Here is a 20029-nt window from a genome sequence, read left to right on the forward strand (position 1 = left end):
TTTGAAATAAAAATTTCAATATGGATTAGATTATTGATTTCAATAGTGCTTTGAACAATGAGTCCAATATATATTGAAATAATTATTTCAAAAGTTGCTGACGCGGTGAAACTTTTGTTTCAATACTGGTAGTATGTCAATAGTGGTTGAAACCTATGGTTTCCATATTGAAATGCACTCTCAACCACTATTAGATATATATTTCAGTAGTGCTCGTATTTCAATAGTGGTTGAAACCTATGGTTATTATATTCAAATGCACTCTCACCCACTATTGAAATGAAAGAAAAAGTGAGCCAGCTCACATACCCCACGCTCCCCGAAAACTTGACGGTGAAACACATAATGAAAGGCACAGTGGCGGACGGGTCAAAAACATGATACCTCCCGCAACTAGTTGCGTGGGGTATAATAATCATTTCAAATAGTGGTCGTATTTCAATAGTGGTTACTATTAATGTTTTTTATCGAAATGCACTCTCACCCACCATTGAAATTATTTCAAAAGTGGTCGTATTTCAATTGTATTGGTTAATGTTTCTCTAATTGGATGGAAGGACTGCTTAAAAAATTCCTCACAAACTATCCCGTGTTTCCCCGTTTGTGTGTGTGTGTGTGTGTGTGTGTGTGTGGGGGGGGGGGGGGGGGGTCAATGTTATATTTTGGCTACTTTATTACAAAAATTAAATAACGCTGAAAGTCAGGGTTGTGTATCTAATGCAATCATTTTTTGATTTAAAAAACTACAAAAATGAAGAAAACAGCCCAGTCACAAATAATGCATTCCAGAATAAAAAAGGAAAATCCAGGAGTACTTTTTCTAGCTTTCAGTCAAAATTAATGATGGAAATTGCTGAATTAGAGGAATAATTGTATATAGAATACTGGACATAACTAGTATATGGTTCATAATAATTCGATTAACTATCTAGATGATTAAGATTACTTGCATGTCCATAGTTATATCAATTTACTGAATTATATGGACCTAATGAACATAGCATTCTTTCATATTTTTGATGCCTCTTTCCTCCTTCCTAGAGGAATATTCCTCCATCATCTTTTATATTCACATCAGACAGAAATGATATCATACAAGTACGAATCTTTATGCTGTATTTAGCATATATTAGGAAATCCATGGACATTGATTAGCAGATAGTTACATAGCCTATTACCTGGTAGAACATTTTAATATGCCCAGGCTTTTGAAGAAAATTGCATGATTTTAGACTTTTTCAGTACTTATGTGGTATTTACGGTTCTTAGAAATTATAATACATAGGGTAACATTCCTCTATCATCCATGAATACTGATGAACACAATATAAAAAATGAACATTTCAATGTCTTTATATTTCTGTTACAAATTATACATAGGGGAACATTCCTCTATCATCCCTGAATACTGATAAACACAATATAACAAAAATGAACATTTCAATATCTTTGTTACAAGTTATACATAGGGGAACATTCCTCTATCATCCCTGAATACTGATAAACACAATATAACAAAAATGAACATTTCAATATCTTTGTTACAAATTATACATAGGGGAACATTCCTCTATCATACCTGAATACTGATAAACACAATATAACAAAAATGAACATTTCAATATCTTTGTTACAAATTATACATAGGGGAACATTCCTCTATCATACCTGAATACTGATAAACACAATATAACAAAAATGAACATTTCAATATCTTTGTTACAAATTATACATAGGGGAACATTCCTCTATCATACCTGAATACTGATAAACACAATATAACAAAAATGAACATTTCAATATCTTTGTTACAAATTATACATAGGGGAACATTCCTCTATCATCCCTGATTACTGATAAACACAATATAACAAAAATGAACATTTCAATATCTTTGTTACAAATTATACATAGGGGAACATTCCTCTATCATTCCTGAATACTGATAAACACAATATAACAAAAATGAACATTTCGATATCTTTGTTACAAATTATACATAGGGGAACATTCCTCTATCCTCCCTGAATACTGATAAACACAATATTAAAAAATGAACATTTCCATATCTTTCTGTTTGCTACAAATTATACATAGGGGAACATTCCTCTATCATCCCTGTATACTTATAAACACAATATCAAAAAAATGAACATTTCTTTATGTTTGTTACAAATTATACATGGGGTAACATTCCTCTATAATCCCTGAATACTGATAAACACAGTATTAAAAAATGAACATTTCAATATCTTTCTGTCTGTTACAAATTATACATAGGTGAACTTTCCTCCCTGAATACATGTACCGATTAACACAATATTACAAAAAGGAACATTTTGATATCTTCATGATGGTTAGAAATTCTACATACTAGGGGAACATTCATCTATCCTAAAGAATATTCCTCTACATCCAAATTTTACAAAAAGTTATGAAAAATTATTTTACATGTCCTTCTATACGCTACATTGAACATATGTGGGAAAATTCCTTATCATCCATAAAAGTTAATAAACGGGAAGTTACATATAAGGATATTGTAGTAAGATATTATACATAAGGTAACATTCCTTTATCATCCAAGATACTAACAAACGAAATATTACAAAAAAACCATCTTTATGTTTGTTACAAATTATACATGGGGTAACATTCCTCTATTGTCCATGGATATTGTTGAATGCAATATAACAAATATGAACATTTCAATATTATTATTACATGTATACATAGGGGAACATTCCTCTATCCCCGTGAATACTGATAAATGGAATATTTAAAAAAGGAACATTTCACTATGAGAAATCTGTGTTTGTTACAAATTATACATAAGGGACAATATAACAGTACAACATTTTACTCTGGTCACGACATAGTTCAACGTTTTACTACCATTTCTCATTGTGATATCAAAAATATTTCGTATCACTCGTAGAGATTTCTTGGCAGTATTCCAGGGTGTTATGATGAGCCCCAAAACATCTCAACTTCTAAAGATACGGAGTCCTAAAAGCCAGAATTACATGAGAGAATGGTGAGAATCACCCAAAGGAGAAAACATGTCAGATGGGATATTTTCACCCATTGGGATTTTTTTCCCACAAATTTGTTCAAATAGGATAAAACCCAGGGATGTTGACAATCAAACAATTTTTCCAATTCACTGTGAAACATGAAATATATCCCATACAGTATGACAATGACAGATTTCTTATCATAATACATAGAAAATGTACCATATATAACAATGTATTTGAAAAACAATTCATTGTTGAAATCCCTGGGATTTATCCCATTTGAACAAATTTTTGGGAGGAAAAAAACCCTAGGAAAAAATATCCTGACATTTTTTTTTCTCCCATTGGAGAAACGTGGTATAGTTGGTGGGACTGAAAATCCCACCATTCTCCCATAGGATTCTGAGTTTTAGGACTTCATATCTTGAGAAGTGGAAAAATTTGTGAGTTCAACAAGAGACCCTGGAATACTGCTAAGAAATGCCACCAAGTGATAAAAAATATTTTTGAATTTTGATATTTGATATGGTGATAAAAAGTCTGGGCTATGTACCGTGTCAAGATTTAAATTTCGCATTGTTAATATTATACAGAATGTAAAATAAACATTTCCTATAGAAAATATTAAAGGAATTCCACATTTGTTCAAGTAGAATTAAAAAGGTTAACAAAATCCAAAGAGAGGACTAAACTACATTTTGTTCATGCCAAAGCATTGATAAACATTCCTCCAACTTTATTGATATTTGATGTACAGAATTTCTTCCATGGATAACATCTTACATGTATACCGGTACATTACTTTTCCCTTATGTAGTTATTTACTGCCAATAACTGCTCATCAATAGATGCTGACAGTTTATCAATTTTGATCTGTTTTTCTTCTATTTCTCCTTTCATTGATAATATTATGAATGCTTCTTCATAAGTTTGCTGGTCTTTTTCGTTTATTTTGAAGGAAAGCTTTTGCGGACGGTGTAAAAATTGTCCATCTTGAATTACGCCAATATGTTTGTGGCAGTATGTCAGGAAAGATTTATCCCTTAATGCGTAATAAATTTTTCCTTTTGTGTACTCTACAAGAACCACTTCTAAATCTGAATTATCCTTGGTTGCCTTGTTTATCTATAATGTTCAAAATGATCTAAGTAAAAAATTTCATCATAAATTGTATGATATTAAAATATCAAACATAAAAGTATATATATTATAATATAAAAGTTTAAATGATTATTGCAAATCCCCCCTCTCACCAAAAGCTAAACAGCAAGCAACAAATAAATTATATACCTTTTTTTCAGCAGTTGAACATTTTGAGGATACTTCTTCAGACACAGAACTTTTCTTTTTCTCTAAGCATTTCTGTAATTACAAGGAACACATGCATAGTGTCTTATTGTAACTATTATGCTTCTTTTTATAGCTGAATTGGTATCCAAAATGAATGTTCTAACTGCATGTGTAATTTGTTACTGAAGTCTTTACATATACCGGTAATTGCCCTTCTTAATAAATGTAAATATCACATCAAGCAAACAACACTTTGTTTATCTATTTCTCTATTCTGATTTAGTATGTTTTACATATTATATTTAAATATTTACTTGATGACCAGAAGACATCATTTTAAGATTCTGTCGGGCACGTGCAGCTGCATCCTCAGCATGCTGTTTATTTTGGATTTCATCTTTTAATTTTTCTTCTAAGTCAGTTATCATCTTCTAAAAATGAAAAGGCAATATACACATATAAATGTAATATTCAACAAGTACAGTGTATATAATCATGAACAAATGCAAACAACTTACCTGTAAGTTGACCTCCGTCACTTTCTGCTGCTCAGCTTTAGTTAATACAGCAATTAAGTGCTTCTTCATGGCCTTAAAGATAAAATTAAAATTTTTATTTGATCATTGCATATGACAGAATTTCATTCTATTTTTATTTAAACTATTTTGTTTCCCCCACATTTTCAAGGTATGAATGTCTTTCAACATGATTTAATAACTGTTATATATTTACATGGTTAAAATAGAGTCTTATAAATGCAGGTAGTTTATTCATACAGTTTTAAACATAGGTAACACAGGTAAACTCTACTGTGCCCCTTAGAGGGGCCCCTTAATTGAGTGTGATAATAATACTGTTTACATAGGGAGTACAGTTCAGGGAACACACCATTTAAATTTTGCACATTGTTTTACTTTTTAACAATATTAAATGCGGGCAAGACATCTAACTACTTACAATAATCTTACTGTCCTTCTCTTTGAGACAGCGATCCTGCTGTTCGACTGACTGTTCAGCATGTTTAAGTTTTTCTGTTAATGTTGCTATTGTCTGCTGAAGATTTTTAATTTCTTTTTCTTTCTCATCGAGTAAATTTTCATTCTCTGTCTGAACCACTTTCTTCCCACTTGTTTTCTTTGGCCTGGTATGTATATCATATGATTAAACATAAAGTTTATAAAGGATGTCCTTAATTTATTGTTTTGAAAGAAAACATGCTTAAAACAATAATAAATCTTACAGGTATGTCATTGTCTACAAAACATATTATTGAAATACATGTAGATAATGCTTACCCTTGGCATTCATCCTGGTTTGCTGTCATGACATCAACAGCTTTTCTCTTTTTGGATTGTGTTTGCCTATTGAATAGAAAGTTGCAAACAATTCTATGCATAAAAGAATTCCAAACCATTTGTATTTTTCTTGTATGTAACCATTGACCATTATAATTAAATTATACATTCTTACTTGTTCGTAGGCGGCTCCCGTTCACATTTCTTTTCACAGTTTTCTGTTTCACATCTGTAATATTAAATTCAAGCTGATCAATATTTTAAATATTCCCTATGGATTAATTAGCAATAAATTTACATGTAAGACAATTACCTCTGACAAGCACTTCGAAACTCCTCTGGTATCATTTCTCCATTTTTGAATCTGGTTAGCAAAGAGATTTTCAATTCATTGTTTTTGACTTTAGAAAAATGCCAAAAACAATACTGAGAACACTGCTCTGCTCTTTTCTGGCCTTTAATGCAACCATTTTCAAAAGCATTAAAGACATCTTTTATGAGTTCCCAAATGTCATTTTTGCTGGCTGCCAAGTTAAGATGGACTTTATATGAGTTTTTGAGTTCAGTCTTCTGAAATTAGAGCAAGAAAAAGAGAGAAAAATCTCAGTTAAAGCAGATTGAAACTTAAATGCAAATAGTGGATGCATCTTAAATGCATAATAAAAGCCTAATTTCAAAATACTTTTCACTTTTATTAGAAAGCAATAATTGTATTTAAAATACATCGATCAGAAGCCTTCCTATTTTTTTTTTTAGATTTTGTCAAAAAAGATGTAGTACATCACTTTAAACAATGTTAAATTCAAAAATGAAAAAAAGGTTTTGCTAATTATCATATAAATATTACCCTGAGGTTGATGAGGTTGACCCAGAGATATATCGACTTTACAGAAATTCAATATGCTTTTAAGTTGATATATCTATGGATTGACCGAATTTAACATTTGTTCTATTTTATTTTTTTTACAGAGATTTACAACATTGCCAAAAGTTTTCTTTCTTGTCTTTTTTTAACACAGAGAGACTAGAGATTTAAAAAATCTGTTTAATGTAAACTGTGTTATTCTTTGTACTTATTGGAGTAATTTAGAGGATATCCTTTTTTAAACGGCTAATTTGTCTCATTAAGTTTTGTATTTATTTTTGAAAAACATATCTATTTTGTTTTGACATAAAGTAGATTTTTCTTCAAGGCACCCTATGTCATTTTAATTATAACAGAACATCAAATTATGAATAGGATTTTAAGTACAATTTTCTTATAGAACCAGAAGTCTCTGTCGAGACTGGAGCTCTACTGGTTTGTACTTATAGCAAATGAGGAGAAAAGTTCTAAAGCAGTTCAAAATTTAAACTTTACCACAGCAATAAAAGGAATAATGATCCTTTATTAAGTCTCTTTATGTTCTTAGTGTAGTCTATTTGCATGCCACATTATATTATAATAATCAAACTGTATTTGGAGTAGCATTTTGAGAGTATTTAACAGAGATTTCTATTTAGTAACCAAAGCAATAATGTTCATCAAAGTCAAAAAAACGATAAACAGAATTATGTATCTTAGTGTTGTCTACTTGTGTGCCAATTAAATTGAAATCAGACCAAAACAGCAGGAGGAGTAGCATTTTAAAAGAATTTCACAGAAATTTCTATTTTTAATTACCACGGCAACAGCGTTCATCGAAATACAATGTAAAAAACCGATACACAGAATTATGTATCTTAGTGTAGTTTAAAAGATATTTTTATTTTTAATTTTTAAAAAGTGCAAAATAGCATAACTTTATTTTCTCATTAAATAATTACTGATTACTCGATCAATAATACATCCCCATTTTATTCCATATCATGGATATTTTTTTTTATATCAATTGCCAGTTATTATTTTAATGTATTATTACATGTATTTTAATATCAAAGTGATATGGTTTCAAATTATATACAATAGCTCATTAATAGTCAGCAATCTTTAAATGGTTAACAAGAGGCTGACTCAAGAGTGTCAATTTAAAATGGGTTTGGGAACAGGAAATAGCACATTTATTGTGTTTATATTGTTACGGGGATCCTCCCTGTCACTGGCACTAGTTAATAATGACGATTTTTTAAATTTACATTGTTCATTTACATATTTACATAAGATATATTTATAAGATATATTTATAAGAAATCATAATGTTCACAATAAAAAGACACGTCCACACTCATTGACTTTCAGACTTGTTCTCCTCTCTCTCACACGTGTTCCCAGGGTATGGCCATACTAAACTTTCTCACACAAATCAACTCAATGCTCACTTTTATCTCTCAGAACTCTATCACGCACAATAAACAACGATAACAGAAATGACAAACAAACAATTATAAATCCATGCTCGCTAACTAACTTAAATTACACTCTTGGGAAAAAGGGCTACAAGTCGCCTGCACCGCACACCTGCAAGCCATCAGAACTAGTAACTCTCTCAATTACAAATAATTAATTTGGGCTATTGCTTTGTGACATACCTCCCCTCTTAAGTGTGGCGTCTCGACACACTAATATAATTACATGTAGTAGACTGATAATGACAATTTGATATCGTTTACATAATTAACTGTCTTCACCAGAATCACACATTCATAGATAAAGAGACCTTACTACACACAGAATTAATAAAATATTTAACATGCATACACATTTCGTGTTTACATTTTTTATAAGATTTTTGCTTTTTATCTTTTCTTTTTTTTTAAACGAATGTTCATTTTAGAATTTGATATACATTATGTACACAACCTATGTATATACTCTTCAAGTAGTTATTTCTTTGACTGAATAAAATCTTCTCATAATTACATATGCATCACACACTCTCACTAACTTCTTTGCATCAGGACTACTACTAGAAATACACTCATTATTTAAATACAAAGAATTATTTGTATCATCAATATATCATGCAAAGTCTTTCAAAATATCAAAACTAAAAATACAGTTATACTGGAAATCCCGGGCAATAAAAGCATTACACACAACATCAGATTTTTTTTTTACCAATTCTTATTATAAAAACGCATTTTTCCAATTATGTCGACAGGGTCGCCCTTTGCCATGCACAATATCCGTCTTTTTATCTTAGCAATTTTTATTCTAAAATCTCATTTGACAAACAAACAAATTATACATCCATGATCGCTCAGTCGCTTTCTCTCTAACTAACTAAAATTACACTCTTGGGAAACAGGGCTACAACGCCTGCGCCACGCACCTGCAACCTATCAGAACTTCTAACTCTCTCATTTACAATTAATTAATTTGGGTGATTGCTCTGTAGCAATATTCAGGGAAAATTATCAGTGTTTGCTGTCCTTATTTATTTGTTTTTTAACCTCTGCCCAAGGAATTGTGCAGTTTTACATTCTCCATCCGTCTTTGATAACGAAATTGAAATGACTGACCAAAAGCTTGTGTTATAATTGACACATCATGTATGCTCCAACCATTAATCATTGGAAACTCCAGAGTCAGTTATAGAAAGCAGATGCACATATCAAGTTACACCACTTAGAAATGAGAAAATTTAGCTGCGAAAGATTATGTCTGAGGTCAACTTCTCTTTTATAAGTATGCCAGATGTTAGATTAACAGATTCCCTAAATAATTCTTTAAAAGTAATTTTTTAAAATATGGGAAATATATTCAACTTGAGGTAGAAATCATTTCTAATAATATAACTCTCAAATTCTGAAAGTTTTCAAACTTATCTATGTGATTTTTTTGTATTACCGGTAATATAATTTTTTTAAAATCTTATTTTCAATAAGGTAACAATGAAAAGTAGTTTGATTCCATTATCTTAGTTACATGTAGAAGTCCATTTTTTCGCCTGTCAGTTGTTTAATATATAATTCCTTTTCGCCCGTGGTTGGGATAAACGAATCAAGTAGTGAGGGTCCGACCTTATTGTTTCTCTTAGTAGCTGTGTTTATCACAAAATTTAAAATGGAAAATTCAAAGCAAAAGCTGCTCTCCTTTTTAAACATTTTAAGATCAGTATATATTATTTTTTTAGTGTTCGAAACATACAATTCCACACCCATTCCACAAAATTTGCATAATTATAACCATATCATCATAAATTATAAATCAATTGCAATTGTTTCAAAAATAGTTACATATTCTTTCGAATATTTAATAAAAAGAGCAACATTATCAAGAATTAGATTAAAATATATCATGTAAAATATTTCTTATGAAATATAGCAATAATCAAAAGCTCAGTGTCTACTGTCTTAAATGAAAACATTTATTTTTCCTTTTTAAATAGAATAAACTGTAAGACTTACAATTTATCTTAATCACAATATGTTTTGTTGCTCCATTCTTTTTGTATTGAAGTAATAAAAATAATCAATAAAATATTATTAATACAATTAATTAATAATAATAAAATATTATTAATTAATTAAAATTAATAATTAATAAAATAGAATAAACTGTAAGACTTACAATTTATCTTAATCAAAATATGCATTATTGCTCCATTGTTTTTGCATTGAATTAATTTGGCAACAGGTTTTGTCTTTATTACCTGCTGCAGACAAAGAGCACAGCCAGGCTCTTACCATTAAGACCAATGACATGCCCTTTCTATATTTGTGAATATATAGCCTAAACTATCTTTAATAATGGTGTGCCCCGCAGCTGGATTCTGTTGACTTGCATATCTTTATTGCATATCTTTATTGCAAGTTTGAATGTTAAATCTTGGTGCCCTACATTTTCATTTTTTTTAATTTTCGCTGTTTTCTATTTCTTCCTGACCTGACAAGGTCATGTAATTTTTAACTTGGGAAGAATTTCTGGGTCATTATCCTATCTTGTAACTTTTGATTCCCCGACCCATGTGTATAAAGATCATTGTCCTTTTTTTTTAATTTATTTCTTTTTTTTATTTGGACAGCCTGACCTCACTTGGCACGCTCTGTATCTGGATTGTGTTTTGTAACATATTTTTCTGACACTTTGAACATTGTGAAATTTCTGTGCCCTACATTAATCCAGTTTCATTACTTTCTAAGCTCTGATCTTATTCTGACCTGCTAGTGGCTGTATTACAGCATCAGAATAAAAAATAAACTTCATAATATTAAAAAGCCAAATTTATTTTAAAAAAACGAAATAAATCTGAATTTTTTGAATTGTAACATTATTTTATTTTACATCTACTTTTTTAAAGTTTTACCAGATCACTCTATATGAATCAGAAGCTGGTATCAATGATTCTGATTAATTTGACACAGATTTAATGGATTGTCTCGAGTAAACCTTGTCCTCTAAGCGTATGTTTCATTGTCGCTCGACTTCTATATCTCGTAGAAAACCCTTAGTAACATTCTACATGTCTTTCTAACCCTTTTGTGGCCATATGCTTTAATTTATAGCATCAGACTGAAATTTTAATACTATCAAAAAAATGATCAATTAATTACGAGGAATGAGCAATGTTATTGAGTTGGGAAGAACAAAGTAAACAAAAAAAAATTTAGCTGAATGACTAAAAAAAAGGAGAAATATGTCTTATTTTTTAAATGTTAAAATTTTTCATTTAATTTGTTTCATTTAACTATTATTATTTTGTTTTTAGTTTTTACATGTACCAGGTCAATAGATCATTGGATTTTGCATTTTACAAAACTTATATAATTTATTTTCTATCATTAAATAAATTCAGTTCACTTTATTGGGTAAGAAATACATCTTACTGTAAACTGCAGGATTAACTGTTCAAAGCTACATATAATTAAAAAAAATACAAATATGTATATTTAAAAGTATATGGATATGCAACTAAATTCAACACAGTTACAGTTTTTATAGGTACATGTAATTATTTAATTAAAGATATAATATTTTACAGGTGACCTCCTTTTTTGATCGTCACTTAAATGGCTCAAGTACTTCCGATTTTGTAATCCATAAGGTTTGGTATCTACAGAGGGATACATTTTCTAATTTGTCATAAATATTGCTTAAAAATAACTTTTCAATATCCAGTATATGTAGACTAAAGCAAATCAATGAAAAGTATATAAAATACAGAATACAAAATTTAGATTGTGAAATATTTATTATAAAGACTTACCAGAGCCCATATCATTTTACCGTTTTACATCGTTTTTTTTTTTTTTGGGGGGGGGGATGTTTGTTTTTTGCTGTTTGCTGAGCAATGTTTACTTATGAGATATACTTACAAAAAAATTTAAAATCAGATTTTAATTGTAAAAGAAATATTCAAATTTTAAGCGAATGATGAATTCTTTTTTTTTTTTGTTTCTCCAGTAGATAGATATTCTCCCCCGTTGTTACAAAAAATTAAATTTGTAATTTTCATTTCTCGGGATAATTAGTAACACATGCATCGTGTTAATTATTTTTGTTAAAAAGAGAATATACATTTTTCATTCTTGAGATGTACAATCACAATCATGTATACATACTGTATTTAACAGGAATAATTTTAAAAACTAATACTTACGGATTTGTTCATAATTGCAGCAATGTCAGATCTCCATTTAGCTGATATAGTTTTTGGAGGTTGTCCGGCATTGTTCCTTTGACATTTAAGAAGCAGTCTGTGAAAAAAGCAAACTTTTTCTGCAAAGCTTAACTCTTGGGAGTGTTCATGGAGCTCATTATGTTTGTATGCTAGAAAAAGAGCCTGATCCTTCGTCAAGTTTTGATAAACATCCATATAAATAAACTCATATTGATCCTTATGAGTACTTTCAGCAGAATTCACAATTTTCTGTAAGGCTGCTCTTGTATGATTTCCACCAAGAACCTCTATTTGCTTTTTTCCTGGTATTGCAAGGTCTTCAATTGTGAAATCCTCGCTTATAAGTCCAACCAATGTAGTATAAGGCTGGAAGTTTTTTGCAAATGACTCAACAAGTTCATTCACATGCTTTTCATTTAGCAATCTTATGCAGTGATCATTGTCTGGAGAAATAAGGTTAGCAACATGTACTTTGACATGATTCCCTAAAATATAATAAACAATAAAATTGTAATTTCAAAATGTCCTGTCTTGTAATAAATTGAATTAAATCATAATCAATTATAACATACCTTTCAGTGATTTTTGAATTATACCAGCATCTATACTTCTGAAAATTTCCTCCGATTTATCGATATCTTGAGACATCTTGAAGTTTGATAATTAATCTACAAGGTTGTATAGGATCCTATACCTAACGGTAATGATTCTAAGTGAAGCGCCTTAGTATAGCTTAACTAATCGCAGTGCTGAGTGAATTTAACCAATCAGCGTGTGTGATTTCTTTTGAACTTAAGTGCACTGCTATCAAATAGTGGAAATTATTCTTTTACTCACTTCAGCAGAGATCTATGCAAAAAATGAGCAATCCAAGAAAATTTAACCCTGTTTCCAAAGAGTGGCAAGAAGACACTTGTAACGAACTTGGAATTTCTTTAATTGAAAGAGCTGATCATATTCATGAACCAAACTCTTATTTAGGAGAACCGTCTACTTGTATTAGAATCAAAGGTGATGGAAATTGTTTGTTCAGAAGTCTTGCATTTTCTGTCAGTGGAAATGAAGAACTTCACATGTATTTCAGGACCTTGCTCACATCATTTATTTCAAGGAGTAAAGATCCTATTGTACGTGATGAGACTCCTGATTGTTATTTAAAACGAACTCGGATGAGGGAAAATCATGTGTGGGGGACTGATATAGAACTATATTTTGCGGCAATGTTTTTGAATTGTTCAATTTTTGTTTTTTCAAAGCATGGAAAAGGATATGACTGGTTAGAATTTAAACCCTCAAATAGCAAAAGCACAGATTTTGCAATTTATCTGCACCATAAGAATGGTGATCACTATGATGTCGTTACATCTGTTACAAATTCCAGACTTGAAATTGATTTACCAGTATGTGAAGATGAAAATAAAACCAAGCCCTTTATTCTTGTTGATATCGATAAACAAAATGAAAAGGAGGAGACACACTTCAATATTTCCATGGTGAGTAAAATTTTAACTTTATTAATAGCCTTCGAAAAGTTTATAAAAATGGGTATAATTTTCTGCTTTTATATTACTTAATACTTATATCAGAAAACATCTATCTATGCCACAGTTAAAATATATCTTTATGTCTACAACTTACTACAAAAATAATATGGAAATTGTTAATCAAAAAGGGTGCATTCATAAAGAACACTCCAACAAGAATTATTGCTTCCATTCCTTTTTTATAATATTTACATGTATTTTTATAAATCCTCATTCTTAAAAGACCTTTTTGATTCAAAATTCTCTATTTATTATTTAAATCACTATTTCTATCTACATGTATATCATTGACAATTACAGGCTAAGTAAAGTCCAAGTTTAAGATGTAATAAAATCATATTTATTTAATTAAAATATTAACAGTTAGATAAACCAACAAGAATCATTATAGATCTTGAAAGAGCTATTTTCCAACTTCAATCTGCAATGTTTGTTCTTAGTTAGTATTAGATAGAAAGATACTTAAAAAAAATTCTTTTCAAATATGTCGGTTTTAAAAAAATGTCTACCTTACACGAAATTTTAATTGGCTATTCATATTAATATCTTTGTAGTCAAATCTTTCTGATATATTGCAAAGCATGAGTTTTGAAGAAAGTGATGCAAATGGATCAATTGAAAGCTATAAGAGTCATGTGAAAGAAAAGCCAGATTTACAAAGTGGACAAAAAGAGGACCCTTTTGAATTTGAAAATGAGGTAATAAAAACTAATAGTCACTATTTCAATGTATATTTTAATGAATTTTAAATATTTATTTTATTGATTGCAGAGTGGAAAACCAAATCAAATTAAAAACTAAGGGGAAAAGGAACATATTTAATTTTTAAAAAGTGTTTTTTTAAAGATTATTTAAGTTTGAATGTTGCATTGTTTTGAAACATTTTCAACCTGAGTGTAATAAATGGGATTTTATTATTTTTATTGTATAACAATAAATAAAAATCTTATAACCATCTTTCAATGATTATTATTTGACTTAGTGATATATTGTTTTACTTGTAGGATATGTTGGATTATAAGAGGGAGCCTTTTTTACAACTAACATCAACACCAAAAAAAATTAAGTCTCATTTAGACTGGAAACAAGTTTCGCCGAAATTTAAGGTAACATTATCAAATAAATATAGTTGAAATATTTCATGCTTTTTCCTGAAAATTAATGGTGTCAAAATAAAGAAACTGGCGGTGCTATTGAAGAATATGATATTGCAATCAGATACCATGTATTTAACGTAACAGATGAAAGCAAAATCGTCAAAAATACTTATGATAAATCCCCTAATTCAAGTGTTTGATGTGCATTATGAAGGTTGACATGTAGTCACGGTACATATGTTTAGTCTACAGCTTATTGTACTGTTTATGATAAAATGATAAATATGTTTTGTGTTTGAATTATTCTTAAGTAACTTTAAATCAATTTTGCACACATCATTCATTTGATGGGAGATAAAATTATGTTTGGTATATTACACTTGTTCCAACTGTGATTTGTGTAAAGTTAGGCTGCTTCAATGTACATGTACTCGAATTAAGAAACATGAGGTAGATTATACTAGTAATTTATTTGTAGTCGATTGTTGACTTTGCGTGGTTTTTATTTTAGGATGAAATAAACAGAAGTCACTCAGAGGAAAGGCTGAATATTAGTAATATCAGCATATTCAATTCAAGTTTTGAGGAAAATGTTAAGAAAAGAAAGCCAAAATCAAGCAAGAAAAAGCATAGTTCTATCCTTTTAACAAAAGCATTAAAAGACATTTCGTCATCTATAGAGAAAAGAAAAAAATGCCAACAGTTTTGTTTGAAACATGTCACTTCCGAAATGATGAAATGTATGAGATATAGGTTTTGGACAAAAAGTTATGACCAACGAGTTGAGTGGTTTATAGACAAAGTAAAAGAATCTAAATGCCAAAGAGGAAAGGCTACATTTACAATCGATGGTGGCCACAATGTGTGCTCTTCTTGCTTCCAATTGCTGCTGAAGATCAACAAAAATTTCTACTACAAGTATTTCAAAAAAGCTACAGAAGGAAAATCAGCAGCTAGCTATAGAAATACTAGGGGATTTGGAGAGGCAAGAGAAGGGGCCATTTTGTGGTTGCAAAATTATGAGTACTTCCATGCAGACAGAATGCCTGATAATGGTGATATGATGTTGCCATTCAAAACAAGAAAGATCGATCTTTATGATCTATATGTTGATGAAAAAATTCAGCAACTGACAATATCTATTAAATTTGCATATACTGTCAGCAGGTCGGCATTTTATGAAGTTTGGAAAACAGAATTTCCAAAATTGAAGATAAAACAGGTATAACTTCATAATCGTATCATTATAACATTGAAATACATGTAATTACAAAATAAATAATCCTTCAAGAAATAGCTAATCAAAATTAAAGAAATTGCATATACACCTTCTTTTCAGACAAATTCATTTTCGAGATGTAGCACGTGTGTGCACATTGACCGAGAGCTAGAAAAAACACGGGATCCTGTTAAAAGAGAAAAGCTTAAAGAAATGATGTCTGTCCACAATCAAAGGCAAATGTAAGCGTAGCAAATCGAAGCATTGAATAATAGAAAGTTTTAATTTTAAATTGTACACATTATTATATAGAATATCTAGGAAAATATATAAATTATAAATATCCATCGTCTGCTTCATGATAGGGAGAATAACTTAAAGTTGTCTATAATAATCTTTTAAGGAAAGAAAGAAGATACTACTACAAGAAAAGAGAATTGGCTAGGCGCAATCCTAGTCAATTTCTAAGTATCATCATTGATGGCATGGACCAGAGTAAGTTTCTTGTAAATTTAAATGATTTTTTGTAGTTTGTATATATTAATTACACTGTCAAATCCAATTTCCAAATCATTTAACATATTGATATTTTCTACAGGTAAAACTAACTTGCCACATTTCACAGGAAGACTTATGAAGGTATTTTAAACATCTTTTTTAATTATTTATCAAAGAGGTACCGTTTTATCGGATTTATTATATACTTTGAGTTTATCATTTTTTAACACTTTTCAATTTAAATCTGAAAATAATTAATTATTAACTTAAATCAATTAATTCATACAAAGTTTGTTCTTTATTTAGGGTGTTGACCCAAACAGTTTTCTGAAGACTCATATTCAAGGAGTATTGAATCATGGCCTGGAATCACTAGATTTGTATGTTGACATAAATGAATATATGCATGATGCAAATCTAGTGATGAATATCATATTGAAAAGCTCTTACAAGGCCTTATTAAAAGTAAGATTCAATTACCTGTTTTTCAATATGCTATCTTAAAAATTCTGAAAAGTAGAATAATAAAAATATGAACACTTATCAATGATCAACAGTCAAATAACGAAAAGATTTTGAAAAAAAATTTCAGACTGGTTTTCTACAAAGCACACTTTACATTCAAGCTGACAATTGTGCCAGAGAAAATAAGAATAAATATGTCCTTGGCTTCTGTGAGCTACTTGTAACTTTGGATATATTCAAAGAAGTAAGTAACAATTTGGTTTAGAAGACAAATGAATGACACTACATGTATAATGTTAATTTTACTGGGTAATGCAAGATTAAATTTAGTCCTAGTACTTCATTACAATAACATGATTTATCTGGATCAAGACTGTTATATTCAATGTATTTTTGAAATTTTGAATATGGACATCAGATTGAGAAAAAAACACATTTAATCGAAAATATTGTTGTTTAATGAATGAATTTTTTGAATAAAAATAATAATTTCTTACGGTAATTATTAATAGGTTATTTTTTTTTCTTCCAGGTTCATTTATCGTTTCTTCATGTAGGTCACACCCATGAAGACATCGATGCTGCATTTTCACAGTTATCAACGAAGCTTAGAAAATCGGATGCGGAGACAATGCCAAAACTTCTTGCACTTTTGAATGGAGCCAAACAATTAAGAGGGCTATTCGACCTTAAAACATGGCTTGAACCATGTTTGAATCAGATCAAAAAACATTCCAAACCGCTGCATTTTAAGTTTAGCAGAGACACATCAAAGAAAGTTGTTATGCACTACCGGCCCAACAGCAGTCGACCATGGTCTCCAACAGAAGAAACTATGCTTCATACAGTCCCTCCTGGCAAACCAAAACCCCTCGTACCTCCAAGCTTCCATAAAATCGACATAGAGGCCATAAGAAGGAATGTAGAGAAGCAACAATACCATATGTCTGGAGGTAGTGAGTACATGTGGTGGCAGCAATACTTGGAGTACTTGCAACTAGTAAAAACTAATGAAGATGTAATGTCAGATTATGCAAAAAAAGAAGCAGACTGGTTATTACCAAAATTAATGGACAAACAGCAGAAAAAACAAAGCTCTAGTGATGAAATTGAAAGTCATTTACATGAACTGCTAGACAGAGAACTTGACGACCATAAGGTATGTACAAAGACAATAGTGTAATGTACATGTAGTATGTACAAAATGTAGTATATGTAGTCATATGTCAATTTATATTTTGTGAATATTGTCAGTCAGCATATTCATAAACACATGCATGCATACCTATAAGGCTCAAACAGCAAGCTATAAATGGTTAACAGAGGATACTTATTTCTTTTCTCCTAGCACTTGATCCCACTTCTGAATTTTATGAGGTTCATGTTATTAAGTGCTGTCTGTTCACATAGTATTTTTTTTCACTTTTAATTCTTCCCATCGATAACTGTTTTCATCATCTTTATTTCGTACATATTTCTTTTCAGCTATGTGTAACATTTTTTGCATTTGTGTAAATTCAGATAATCCTTTCAAAAGCAAAACCTAAGAAGAAAGGAAAGAAAAACCAAGCAAGGAGATAGAAAAAATATTGGCAAGGAAAATGATTCGTCGAACAGTTTCATTAGCCTATATTTGCATTGAAACATGGAAGCTTTTTCTGACTGCATTGACAAACATTAATTTAAATGAAATTTTGACGAAGATTACATATACAAATTGTCACAAGCATGCACATCATTATTGAAATGTTCATTTTTGTTATATTGTGTTTATCAGTATTCAGGGATGATAGAGGAATGTTCCCCTATGTATAATTTGTAACAAAGATATTGAAATGTTCATTTTTGTTATATTGTGTTTATCAGTATTCAGGGATGATAGAGGAATCCCCTATATATAATTTGTAACAAAGATATTGAAATGTTCATTTTTGTTATATTGTGTTTATCAGTATTCAGGGATGATAGAGGAATGTTCCCCTATGTATAATTTGTAACAAAGATATTGAAATGTTCATTTTTGTTATATTGTGTTTATCAGTATTCAGGTATGATAGAGGAATGTTCCCCTATGTATAATTTGTAACAAAGATATTGAAATGTTCATTTTTGTTATATTGTGTTTATCAGTATTCAGGTATGATAGAGGAATGTTCCCCTATGTATAATTTGTAACAAAGATATTGAAATGTTCATTTTTGTTATATTGTGTTTATCAGTATTCAGGGATGATAGAGGAATGTTCCCCTATGTATAATTTGTAACAAAGATATTGAAATGTTCATTTTTGTTATATTGTGTTTATCAGTATTCAGGAATGATAGAGGAATGTTCCCCTATGTATAATTTGTAACAAAGATATTGAAATGTTCATTTTTGTTATATTGTGTTTATCAGTATTCAGGAATGATAGAGGAATGTTCCCCTATGTATAATTTGTAACAAAGATATTGAAATGTTCATTTTTGTTATATTGTGTTTATCAGTATTCAGGTATGATCATCAGGTCCATATAATTCAGTAAATTGATATAACTATGGACCCGCAAGTAATCTTACTCATCTAGATAGTTAATCGAATTATTATGAACCCTATACTAGTTATGTCCAGTATTCTATATACAATTATTCCTCTAATTCAGCAATTTCCATCATTAATTTTGACTGAAAGCTAGAAAAAGTACTCCTGGATTTTCCTTTTTTATTCTGGAATGCATAATATTATTTTTCAAATTCATTAAATTCACCAGTAATATGCATAGTAAACCCCAAAAGGTCGCAAGGAATCTGCAACTTCATCCTAAAAGAAAAATGACAACACATATTACGTTCAACTATGGAAAAATTTAACTTTATAGCAGTAAGTGCCCACCATACCGGTAAGGCATGAGGAGCTCGTGTTTAACAGGATTTCACCGAGATAAACATTGACGAAGATCCAAAAAGAGATTGAAAGTTAACTCATCAAGAGTTAAATCACTAGATAAAAGAACGAGTGCACTTATGGGCCCCGGTAAAATGTGAAAAAATAAACATTCAAATTAAGCAAAATTTTTCATC

The 20029-nt window shown here is 30.0% G+C and overlaps 2 protein-coding genes across 2 annotated transcripts; one reads left to right on the forward strand and one right to left on the reverse strand.

The window, feature by feature from the left end:
- Positions 1-1523: 1523 nt before the first annotated feature.
- Positions 1524-12837, reverse strand: LOC134237970 (uncharacterized). The gene is made up of 10 exons (XM_062720102.1): positions 12720-12837; positions 12127-12632; positions 5919-6175; positions 5781-5834; positions 5606-5671; positions 5268-5451; positions 4829-4900; positions 4625-4741; positions 4311-4382; positions 1524-4145 (listed from the first exon to the last, which is right to left on the reverse strand). Exons 1-10 carry the CDS (start codon positions 12793-12795, stop codon positions 3819-3821), a joined length of 1731 nt encoding a protein of 576 aa, XP_062576086.1. The 5' UTR covers positions 12796-12837; the 3' UTR covers positions 1524-3818.
- Positions 12838-12999: 162 nt separating this feature from the next.
- On the forward strand, positions 13000-19163 carry LOC134237971 (uncharacterized). Its single transcript, XM_062720103.1, has 11 exons — positions 13000-13640; positions 14246-14389; positions 14696-14797; positions 15300-16010; positions 16128-16249; positions 16411-16502; positions 16606-16646; positions 16812-16970; positions 17098-17214; positions 17503-18129; positions 18492-19163. The coding sequence occupies exons 1-11, from the start codon at positions 13008-13010 to the stop codon at positions 18549-18551; spliced, it is 2808 nt and encodes a 935-aa protein (XP_062576087.1). The 5' UTR covers positions 13000-13007; the 3' UTR covers positions 18552-19163.
- Positions 19164-20029: the final 866 nt, after the last annotated feature.

Source organism: Saccostrea cucullata, unplaced genomic scaffold (genome assembly GCF_032062105.1).
Source record: "Saccostrea cucullata isolate Sc308-1 unplaced genomic scaffold, CSIRO_AGI_Scuc_v1 ctg9241, whole genome shotgun sequence".
NCBI classification, from domain to species: domain Eukaryota; kingdom Metazoa; phylum Mollusca; class Bivalvia; order Ostreida; family Ostreidae; genus Saccostrea; species Saccostrea cuccullata.